A 12,425-nucleotide genomic window follows, 5' to 3' on the forward strand; every position below is an offset into this window, starting at 1 on the left:
CATTGATTTTTCCCAGTAGTTAAGCTACAAATGATCAATGCGAGAATGATCCCCAAGCAGATAGGCATTTTACGCAGCACCATTTCATGAACAGTCTGTTTCTCTGGCTTCAATAGACTCTACAAATAATAGGTCTGGGGGTAGCTTGTTTCCCTTCTCCTTCCAAAGATGTTAGTAAATCATTAGACCAGATTTTCTTCCGTCTCCTCCCTCTGCAGTTCTCTTTGAAAGAGTTTTCATTTAAGTTCAATTGGAATTCCAGGCAGGAAAAGCAAAGTAAGTTGCAAAAGGAAACTGAAAAAGCAGACTATTTAAATTTCCGAACTAAATGGAGTCAAATTAAAATGAGGGCAGAGCTAATGCTGCCAAAGTAAAAATGGTCCATTTTTCATGAATGTTTAATGCTGCTCATTTCACGACTGACTCAAGCATGGAAACCTTAGTCATTAGAGATACGTTGATTGATTGATAACACACTGATAGAACATTTTGAGTCTTGGCTCAGGGTACAACGTTTTTTGTTGTTACCATAGCCCTGCCACAATCACTCTAAGGTTATCTTATAGTTTGGTCTACTCAACTACACTTCTGGAATTTCCTGGAAACAATGCATTCTTGAGATACCACATATTTAAATAGTTGATATTGTTGTCCGCCTTATTTCGCTATCTCAAGCAGCAACTTTAAAAGTGCACTGCAAAAATCTGTAGCTCTTTTCCTCCGACCTGCTGTTCACCTTCCCTCACTCCAGACACACACTCACACCCTCCTCACAGCGGCTGCCTTCCTCTTCCTTATGGGCTGGCTTGGAAGCTTCCTGACTCTTTGGCTCCAGGAGTCTTTACTGGCTTTGGAACCCTCCTTGAGCACCTTCAGGGCCCTGGAAACCAGTGTTCCCACAGACAGTCACCCTGCCATTGAGGCTGGCCTGCCAACTCATGTGTGTAGCTTGCGCTTTTGTAATCCTGCGTTAAAACCTTCTGTGATTCTGAGGTAACCACACCCCATCCTTTGAAGCCCATTCCTAAGGCCTTTGTAGAGGAAGAAGGGGTCGGGCCCTGCTCCTGGTGGACAGAAAAGATGAAGAGAGGAGGTAGTCAGGACTCTCTTCTCTCAGGGCAGTGCAATGGTTAGCACCTATCGCTACACCCTATGGGTTTTGAGCTTGAGCATGTTCTCCAGTGTTTATCATATTGAATATTACGTCTTTTTTTCTGTTTTGTGGTGCTAGAAACTGAACCCAGAGCCTTGCACATGCTAGGCAAGTGATCTACCACTGAGCTACACCCTAGCCCATGATGCATCATTTGACCCTTGTCAATCCCCTGCAGTCTCCACAAGCGTCTCAGGGCCACCACCTGCGGTCACTGTTCAGCACTGGGAATATACACAGTACGTGGTGTGTGTTCCCCCCAGCCAGCTTATGACCACAGGATCTCCACGATGCTGTTCTTATCGCCTGGTTGTGTTCAGCTCCTCTAGCTGTTTCTTCTTCCCTTTCAAATGCACCTTTTCCTCTACCCTAGGACATTTACCGGCTCTACACACAGGGTTCCATCATCTCCTCACCCTCTCTGTGGGGGGAACTGAATCTGCACTTGGGGCTTTAAGTACACTTTATACAAATGAACCCCAGTTCTATATTTCTATATAGGACTCTTGTAAACACAGAGTCCTATATAGAAATAGGGGCCATCAATTATAGGATGCAGGCAATCCTATAGGAATAGGATCCACAGAAAGGGATCTGTGTCTGATTCCTTTGCCTGTATCATTCTTCTCCTTTTGCTGCACTACTCATTGCTTTTTATATATCTCAGAATGGCTCAAAATGTCAAAATCTTTATTTTTATTTTTTCCTTGGTGGTACTGGGGATCAAACTTAGGGCCTTGTGCATGCCAGGCAAGCATTCTACCACTGAGCTATGGCCCTAGGCCAAAATGTTAAAATCTTATATTCATTCCTTTCTGTAAATCAGTTCCTTCCCCCGATTTATTTCCTGTTCCAGTGAAGGTGCTATCTTTCTCTCACTCATGGGGACAGGTTTTTTTTCTTTCACAAATCGGATCATTTATAACCTCCCATTCACTCTACTTCCTGAATGCTGTTTAGGTTTGTTTCCTCTTCTCCTTACTGATCATCACCGCTGTGGTGGAAAGACATTGTATTTGTCCTGTAGAATCTAGAATATTGCCACGATATCTCTGGTCTGGCTTATCACCAATTCAATTCTACTGTAGTCTTCCAAGAAATTTTTTCTAAAAGCTAGACCTTGGCCTCTCATTTCCCTGCTGCAAATCATCAGATGTCTTCTCTTTGTGGCTAGGTCAGAGTCTAAATCCTTAGGATGATTACCAGGCCTTGGTAATACGGTCCTTGCCTACCCATGCAGTTTAATGCCTGGGGATGGGCTTCCACAGGGTCAGCATTCTAGTGCCCCAAGCAGCTGACCTGCTTGGTACCATACCAAATACATCTGTTTTCCTGTCCTTCTGCGTCTGGTTCCTTTGCTTGGATCTTCTTCTCAGATCCAAGCCATTCTTGGTTCTTCTTCTTTTGCTTACCTGGAGAAGTCCATCTTTCTCCAGTCACCTTTTTGTGTCACTGTGGAGGCCCAGTTCATGTCTCTTTTCTCAAAATGATCCCCCAATTCCCCAGACTAAGGGGCCTTTCCCCAGGTTCCTAAAGGTACCAGGGGATGCTGCTCTAACATTCTTTCCACATGTCTGATTAGTTCACTCTAGGTTATAATACTTGAAAGCAGGATTCTATGCTGTTTCTTTTTTATTCTTCCAGTCTAGCACCTAGTATTTTGTTAAAATTTGCTGAATGAATGACTGAAGTTGATGCTTGGATAAAAAAAAAGTAGTGAAATTATTAAACATTCCTTGTAAGAGCCCCCTTGCATTGCAAGGTATATGTCTCTCAGAGGGTTTGGAGGTACAGGGCACTGCCCTAAGGAGGTGAAGGAGCCTCTGGTTTGAGCCAGTTCAGTGACATTTGGCATCATAAGGCTCTTTTCTCTTGGAACTGAGGAGGAACCCAGCAAGGTTTTACTTTACTTTTATTTTTAACATTTAGTCATATTTAATTATTTATCTTAATGTATATATGGGCAAGGTTTTACATTAGAAAGAAATGTTGTTACCTGCTTTCACTTGCAGTTTTTTGTAATCTTAAGTACTTTAAGATCATCTACTCCCCTTCCATAAAAACTAATAATTGCCAGCACATAAAGATGAGAAAACTAAAAATAAATGTAGAAACTAGAAGAAACTATTAATAAAGATCAAAGTGGCCCATGTATCTAAATTAATTTCCCTGACTGATGTAGGGGACGAGTTAATAAAGATGTTAATAGGAACTCCCCAGGAGCTTTCAGCAACGCTCCAGAAGCGAACTCGTAATGAGCCCAGCCTCCGTGCACAGGTTCAGTGAATGCCGATGGCTTCATTAACTGTAGCAAGGGAGGGCTGCTGGAGTCCCGGGCTAGCACTGCACTCATATCACCTTCCAGAGCAGGCAGCCAAGCTCACAGGTTCACAGATAAAGTTGGGAAGATATGATCATCTGGAAGTAGACTTGGAAGACTGTCTTACCTGGTCCCTAGAGCAGGGCCTTGTATTCATGGCCAAATCTTTACATTGCCATTTGAGAGTGGAATCCTATGAGCACCACTTGGGGTCTACTGGGTCTGGATACTCTGGGTCACTCCCTTGCCGACTGGGTGAGCCTGGGCAAGATATACTTCTTAAAGCCTCATCTCTTATTTATAAAGTATAGACGATTACAGTGTCTCTTGCGGATAGGGCAATTGTGAATCAAGGTAAAATAATGCATGCAATCAAAGTGCCTCTCATAGTTAGTGCTCAAGATAGTAGTTATTCCTTACTGGGCAGTAATTATAACTTGTATGTTCTTTCTTGGCAAAGCAGAGAGAACAAGAATTATTGTATCCTACAGGATACAGTTGGAACTTGTACCCAAGTTTTCTAACTTCTTGTCTTTGATTTCACTTCCCAGTTACCTACTGACCACCTACTACAAGCCACATAGGGGGCTGTGTAAAGTACTAGGAGCACTGAAGAGGTCAGGCTTGCTCTGCAGAAGACTTTAGTACACTTTCCACTATGCCATATGTGGGAGAAACAATGGAAACACTAACGCTACCAATGATCCGGTGGCCCTTACTAGATATTCATTATGTGGCGGGCAGATAACAAGGGTTCTTCTGTGGAAAGACCCTGTGGGCAGAGTGAACAGACATCTTGAGGAAGGTCAGGTGCAGCGAGCAGAACAGGGACCAGACAGGACCCTCTGAGCCACATGGGACTCTCCGTCATAGGCCCTCACGCCAGACCTCATTCAGTAGGTGTTTGAAAACTGAGAGTTAGGGCTGGGGATTTAGCTCAGCGGCATAAGTGTCTGCCTAGCAAGTGCAAGGTCCTGAGTTTGATTCTCGGTACCAAAAAAAAAAGAAAACCGAGTTAATTCTTACAACATAGGAATTAAGGCAAAGTAAGCAAAAACTAAAAGCCAGCTCTAGTGCTAGGAAATACGCCTGACATCTAGAAGGAGGCAAAGATTTCCAAAGAACTAACAAAGAAACAGGCAATATCACTTCTTACATAACTGTCACGGGGTCTGCACTGAGGTACATCACTGAGTGGATGAACTCCCACACCATAATCAACTGAATGGTAGCCAACTTACTCGGTACCTGCTAAAAGTTAGGTACCATAGCCGGCGGTTCAATAACTGAGCTGCTATCTCAAGCACCACCTACAAGATGAGAGAGGGACAAGACATTATCAGTGGAAAGAGAACAAGGTTTGGATGCAGATTTGACCCATTACCGATCAGAAAATGTCTCTTTGTGAGCCTAGAAGAAAAAACTCTGTCTTCTCAAAGAAGTAGAACCACCCCTTCCAGCATTGACCTTAGCCAGCAGGAGTAGGGACTAGCAATTGTGTGTACTAGTCACATATATATCACTACATTCCATGTGTATTGTTACATACGTGTATAATTATGTATACTGCCTGGCACATAGAGAATACTTTTTTGTTTTGTTTGAGGCAAAGTCTCACTATGTGTTCCAGGCTGGCCTTGAACTCATCACGTAGGCCTCAAACTCACTGCAATTCTGCCTCAGCCTACCGAGTGCTGGGGTTAACACATGTACACCATTGTGCCTGGCTTTGAGAATACTTTCTAAATGATAGAATTTCTCCCATTTTGCATTAGAGAACTGGAAATAAGTAACTTCCTCAAATTCTCCCAGTCAGTAAAATTTGCCATTCCATGTAAGAGTTGATGTCCTCCGTTATCTCTCATTGGTATCTTGCCTCCTCATTCAAGCCACTGAATGGCTCCCTTGGCTAATAATCCATGTGACCACGCTGATGTCAGAGTGCAGATTCAGTCTTAGATGGTGTTTACAGCAAACATACAGAGAATTGCCTAGAACCCTCTGAACCCAAAGCATAATGGTTCTTTATTGTTCCAAAGGGGTCAAAGATTATTTTAGATTTTAATCTTCATCTCTCCCATAGTGGTGTCAAATGCAGTGAAAGTTACACCCTGGATTTCAAGTCAAAATAAATCACTGCAAGAAGGAGGGAGGCCCTACTGCCGGGTGATGTCAGGATTCCATCCCTGTTATTTCTTGGTTCCATCTGGTGGACAAAAGTTGAAAAAGCAAGCTTTCAGAGAAACAAAGGGGCGCGGGCAGGATCCATAGTCCTGTTGCTTACAGCACATCTGAAGCTGGTCCCTGCAGAGCTTTTTGTACTGCTTTCCTGGCTTTTGATTTTCTCTAAGTTGCTTCACTGGAAAAACTTCCCATGTGAGATATTCTTTCTTGGGACCCCAAGAATCAGGATAATCCCGGATGCTTCCCTGTAGCTGAGCTCACGCCACAAATCAGGCATGATTTTCAGCAGATATTTCTTTAAAAGTCTGAAGGTCTCCGTGGACTCTTATTTCCTTCTCTATGGGAACAAGCATCAAAGAGACAGGAGTAAAATGCTTTGCACGCACATCGGGAACTAATTGCCAATTTGGCAAATGCATTGACTAATATCATGAGCTGTTATTTCTAAATCCTCTCCTGTCCTTGACCCCCAGTATCTAGATGTAAACTTGGAACCATTAGTGGAGAAGGATAAAGTCTTCTGGTGCCTCAAATGGAATTGAGAGGGATTTAAACTCAATGCTTTTGAGTGTGGTGAAATGAACTCAGCGGTACATTAATGCTAGGATTTGAGCTCACACAGCATGAGTGCTTTCAAAAACCGTGTTTAAGGAAGCAAACAGAGCCACGACAGACCCTTTCAGGGGAGCAAAAGGAGTTGGATGAAACAATCAATGACACATTAAAAACCACAACTGGGCTGCAATCATGTGGGCAGAAAAAAAGTTTCTCTTTATCACAGGATCTTTGCATCTAATGAGATGGGGACTGGACAACCTCCAGAGGAGTATGGACTCTGTTTATGTTCGCCAAGACATGTCTAAATATTTAGCTGATTCTCCGAAAGCCCTATGCAGTTCCATAGCTAATTGGTCTCAAGGTAAAATCTTATCAGCTCTCAACTGCCATCGGAAAATTTACTTACAGGATATTTGGAAAAGAGAAATCAGAGAACATATGGTTAAAAGCACAGATGTTTAATATCTTTCCTCTGAAAATGAACTATTTTTAATGTTCTTCAAATACTTAGAACAACACATTGCCAGTTTGTTTTTACTGGTCCTAAATACCTCCCTGCTTCTTATATAGGCTGGATTCCTATTTGTTCCAGTAGTGAAACCCACACAATCTGGTTTTGCACATCCTCTGTCTAGTTAATCCCAAACTGCTTGGCACTGAGAGCGGAGTGACCCTGAGGAAACGTTGTGAAAACGTCTAGAGGGCTCCACAGTTTAAATTCACACTACAGTCTGTGTTGCCAGCTTTTAATTGAACATCTGGTTTGTTCTAAGCTTCTGAGCCACAAACCTAGCACGTTCGGGAGGGCATCAAGTGGGGCTTTACCCTTTTCAAACTTACCGACGGTGGAATGCCCAGCGTGCCGGTCTTTATTGTTGCTTCCTGTGGACACTTATGAAGGATCACCAAAATTTCTCCCCTCCTCCATGGCAGGAGGCCAGTATAGCTCCAGTTTCCCGCCAGTTTGATTAATGGGTCTTGGCTAATTATGTGAAAGATGGCAGTCATTTAGCAAGTGTGACCAGTGTATTGTTCAACCAATCAGGGCACCTCGGTTAGCATGTGAAAAAGGGGTGTGTTGCAGGGGGAGGGGGAGTGTTCTGGCGGCCGAGTCAAAGGAGGAGTATTTTGGGGGGTCACAGAACAACACCCACTTCTTTGAGGGGATGTTACTATGCTCTACTAAGCCTGTAAACCTTGTACTCAAAGCACTTTTTTCCTCCTCCTCTTTTTTTCAAGATCTTTTTTTTTTCCCCCCATGGTACAAGCAGGCAAGACACTGGCTACTCTGCAGATGGAGTTCACGTTCCAGGGTTTTTAATATTTCACTTTTATATTTCTGTTCGAGAATGATCCTGCTGAGAGTCCGGGCTCGTCAGAACCCCCTCACTGACACGTGGGGATATTGATCTGAAAGCTATCCCAGGAGAAAAGATTAAACAAAAAAAGACCTACTTTTCAAAGCCTACTTCTCAATCTGCCCACATCAAAATAAGACAACCGGCCCTTTGAAGTGGAGGACACAGAGTTCTCAGTCAGCTTGCTTAAAGTGGGGAGTGGGGGCAAAAGTAAGGGAAGAAGGAAGACAAGAATGAAGGGGCCAGTTTCTAAACTGATACCCCGTCTCTCACCTTGCCAGATTTGATCAGGCGTAAGAGTCTGTGCCGATGGCTAGAACACCTATTACCCTGAAGAAAGCCCAGAAAAGGTGAGTGGCAGGGAAACCTTGCAGCTGAGTCAGCACTTGGGTGAGTTTTTTGAAAACCTGCACATCAACTGAACAGGAACTGTATCGTCCTCCTATGCAGAACCTAGACAAGGCATAGCAATGGTAGAGTGCATATGGATGAACACGGGATGGTTCTCCCAAGTTCAGAGCAACTGAGCTCCCCTAAAATTGTACTGGCTGAAGACTACATAAGGGACTCAAACAACTCAACAGCATGAAAACAAATCAACTAATCATTAAGAAAGGAGCCAATGACCAGAATGGACATTTCTCGAAAGAAGACACAGACAGCAAGCACATGAAACATGCTCACCTTCTCTGAACATCAGGAAAACACAAATCAAAGCCATGATGAGATACCACCCAACTCCAGTTAGAATGCCTACTATAAAAAAGACAAAAAAGTGACAAATGCTGGGTAGGATGTAGAGAAAGGAGAACTCTCACACACTATGGGTGGGAATTGATGGGTGTAAATCAGTATAGCCATTATGGAAAAAAAGTATGGACATTTCTCAAAAAAGTGGAAATAGAATTATCATATGATCTTGTAATCTCACAACTGGGTATATATCCAAGAGAACTGAAATCACTGGGTCAAAAACACATCTGCACTTGCATGTTTACTGTAGTACTATTCACAGTAGCAAGATTGGGATCCACCTGGATGTCCATTGACAGACGAATGGATAAAGAAAATGTAGTACATGTACACAGTGGAATACCATTTAGCCATAAAAAGGAATGAGATCTTGTCATGTGCAACAGCATGAATGCAACTGGAGGATGATATGTTAAGTGAAATGAGTCAGGCACAGAAGGAGAAATGACATGCTTACAAGTTTTCACTGATATGTGGAGCCTAAAAAGTTGATCTCACAGAAATAGAGAATGGAGTGGTCATTATCAGAGCCTAGGGATGGTGTGGGAAGGAAGGACTGGGGAGAGAATGGTTAATGGGTGCAGGGGTATACTGTATAGTTTTAATGTTCTACAGCAGAGCAGGAGAGCTATGGTTGGCAATATTTGAGTATTTTAAAATAGCCAAGAGGATTTTTAATGTTTTAACACAAAGGAGCATAAATGTTTGAAGTGATTGGTATGCCAATTACTCTGATTACACATTGTGTACATGTACTGAAATGCCACACTGTAGCCCATAAATAGAGACAATAATTATGCATTAATTAAAAATAAAAAATACATTTAAAAGATTGAACTGGTTGATTTCAATGCTGAAGAGCTCTTACTACTATTTGGAATGAAAAGAAAGCAACAGAAATCTTGTTTTGAATGGTGTTAACACAGTTCTTATCTGTGACAACGTGTTTCTGGCGCCCATCTCCTCTTCAGTTTCCCTTAAATTCTTGGAATTCAAGCATGGGAAGCAGCAGTGGTGGCAGCAGCAGCAGGTCAGGATTGGGGATGATTGGGTAGTGGACTCCAGAGGGACTTATGGATTCATAAGCGGATGTTCCTGGACAGATCTTGACGGTTCTTTAAATCATGGACGTCATGATTGGGTCATGAATAGTACTAAGCCCATGCTCAAGGTATGCTGGATTCTTAAGGTCGACAAGGCTTGTTTAGACATCTTGGTTGTGGCTAAGGTTACAACTCCCTTCCTTCCACAAGCTCAACATGGCCACAAGCTTCCTGAGCCCATGGAAGCCAGGCTCACAAAGGAGCACTGCTGTCAGGGAGAATGAGTGAAAGAGAGTGGATGAATGAATGAAACCCAAGCTCTAGAGATCCAAGAATGCCCTGTATCCATCTGTGTAGTAAGCACCATGCACAGTGACGAGCCGACAGTAGGTGCTTAAAATTTTTTGACTCGTCTGAATTAAATTGAGCCCTTACTAGAAAAACAATGCAAAGTGTAAGCCCTATTGATTGAGCCTGGAGAATGTTTTTCATAAGTAAAAAATTGCATCTCATTTTGACTTGACAACAAAATGAAAAATGTAACATATTTCTCTCTGTTTCATTAGGGTCTAGTTCTTTTATTTAGTGTAGAATCTGGCAAGGAAGATTTTGGCCATGTTTCTACTCTGTTGCTATGGCCTTTAGATCACTGTCATTCTCATCAGGACATTTTGTATTAAGGATCTGCGTTTATTACCTGCACCAACCTGAAATCGAAATGCTTGAAGTTTGGGGAAGGAATATCATAGCTCACCACCACAACTTTGTATTGACATTATCCAAAAATGTTTTCCGAGGGGGCTGGGGATTTAGCTCAATGGCAAAGCGCCTGCCTGGCAAGCGCAAGGTCGTGAGTTTGGTTCCCGGTACCGGAGAAAAACCAAAAAAAAAAAAAACAAAAAAAAAACAAAAATGTTTTCCGTGACTCTAAGCTCACTTATATCCATGATAGGAAGCCTAGGCCCCATTTTCACCACAGTGGAGAAAAGAGTGCACAGAAAGAACAGGCAGGAAGCCTTGGTAACTTGAGACAGGAGTTCCTACAGATGGGACTCTGGGTGCAATGAAAAGCTTTTACTTTTTTGATCTATCTCACAAGAAAGGGAGAAAGGCACTTCTCAGTCCTGTGGGCAGGGCGGCATTTTTCTTAGGTACTGAACTCTAGCAAAATAGTTAGAAACGGTAAACTCTTGTAAATGAACTAAGGCGATTTAACAATGGGTATGATCATTTATAAAGCAGTTGAAAAGATTTCACAGTTAGTCTTGTAGCTCTCTGCTGGAGCTTCCATAATCCTGGTCAATTCAAGATGCCTGACCCCTGTGTATAGCTGTTTGAGTAAAAGTATTACATACTGGACATATAAGAGGGACCCTCCCAGCCTATGTCCTTAATTTTTTTCTTTGATTACATTTTTAATCTTACAATTTCTTGTTCTCATGAAACCTTGCAGGATAATATCATACTAAATACTGCAATGGCAACAATTTGGGAAAATTTGGAGTTTAGAATTAGGATGATGTAAGGATATAAAGACTAGAAACCCTGTCTAGGAGCACATTCATACTGACTTTGTCCTTAGTTATACATATCTGCCTCCTTTTTAATCCTGTCAATGAGTATCTTGGTTTGGCATGGTCCTTTCTTGCTTCTCTGGCCTCTGATATGGTTCTGTAACCTCTGGCTCATTATTTGTCCCCTCCTTCTGTCTTAATGCCCTTGAAGTGGTTGTTAGGTAATTTGACTCTGTTGCTATGGCCTTTAGATCACTTCTTAAAGGTTTTACCCATGTACGTTTGTCACACTTCCAAACCTATCCCCTGCAGACAGTTTTGGAAGATGAACTATGTGACAGATATGAAAAAGTGCCCAGTTTAGAGTCAATGTGCAAATTCTTGTTAAGTACAATCTAGAGACGTCTTACCTGGCTTGTTGTAGGCCTAGCAAACCTGCAGCTCCCCTGTCATGCTTTAGCTTTCTCTCTATACTTTATGAGGCTTGATATTCTAGCAAACAATCATATTCATGATGCACAAAAGCAAACCACCTTTTTAGTTTTTTTTTTTTTAGCTATTGTGTATTTGGAATTGGATGAGGAATTCACAGTAATAGTAATTTCAAATTATTTTTCATCTTGCTAGTTGGAGTTGGAGAGCTGATCTAACCTTAACTACTATTCCAATGTCTTTCTCATGAAAGGATTAGTCAGGAAACACAGGAATCTAGAAATTTATCTTTGCTGGCAATTTCACAATACAAGATGCACTCTCTGGATGGCAGCACTCTCCTCGCATTGCTAATTCTCAGATTGTTCAGAAGCGTGGGTCAGTATTACCTGGGTTGTAGTTAGGTAGCTTGGAGACTCCAGGCCAAGTATCCTCAGTAGGGACTCCTAAAACCTATATAAAACCAGAGAAAGACAAAGAAAGGTTAAGAAGCAGACGAGGTTGGTGGAGCGGGTACAGAGACATAATGGGTAGATCAGAGAGCAATGTGGAAGAATTTGATTATATCACATTATATATTTTTAGTCTATTGGACAAACTCTAGTGTATTCCTGTGGTCCTAAACCTGTCTTTATCAACTTTCTTGGTATTCTGATACGGATGATAGAGCCTGGGTTAAAGTCATTCTCAGGTGCAAATATTTATTGCAGGATCACCATGCATGAGGATGTCATGCTGGCAACTAGGGATATAAAGAAGCAGAAGTAACCATCCCTTTGCTTTACATCACATTACCATCAGTGTATGGACAAGAGGCCCCTGACAGCTTAAATTATGCCTGGGCATGGGTGTTCAGCTGTCTCTAGATGCTCTCAAATTAAAAGCATTCAGATTACTAATCTTCAGGCAGTGGAACATTGATCAAAAATGACCTGAGCCTAACCTCATCCTTTCTACCAAATCCATTTCATATTTTTGTTTTCTCTGTGTCCAGTAGCTTAGAATGTGGTCTTTGGTTTTTCACTGGTGGAGTATGATATAAAGGTAACATCATTTGAAAAAGAACTGATGTGCTTTATTTTTGTTTTTTTTTTTTTTTTTTTTTTTTTT

The 12,425-nt window shown here is 42.0% G+C and overlaps 1 protein-coding gene across 1 annotated transcript in view; it reads right to left on the reverse strand.

Annotated features, from left to right (window-relative positions):
• The window catches only part of Cdk15 (cyclin-dependent kinase 15), an 87,699-nt gene that overhangs the window by 22,495 nt on the left and 52,779 nt on the right, over positions 1-12,425 (reverse strand). Inside the window, exon 10 of the mRNA XM_005397066.2 lies at positions 11,705-11,768. Within this exon, the coding sequence (XP_005397123.1) occupies positions 11,705-11,768 (64 nt within the window). The remainder of the gene's footprint in view (positions 1-11,704; positions 11,769-12,425) is intronic.

Source organism: Chinchilla lanigera, unplaced genomic scaffold, assembly GCF_000276665.1.
Source record: "Chinchilla lanigera isolate Chin_1 unplaced genomic scaffold, ChiLan1.0 scaffold00056, whole genome shotgun sequence".
Classification (NCBI taxonomy): domain Eukaryota; kingdom Metazoa; phylum Chordata; class Mammalia; order Rodentia; family Chinchillidae; genus Chinchilla; species Chinchilla lanigera.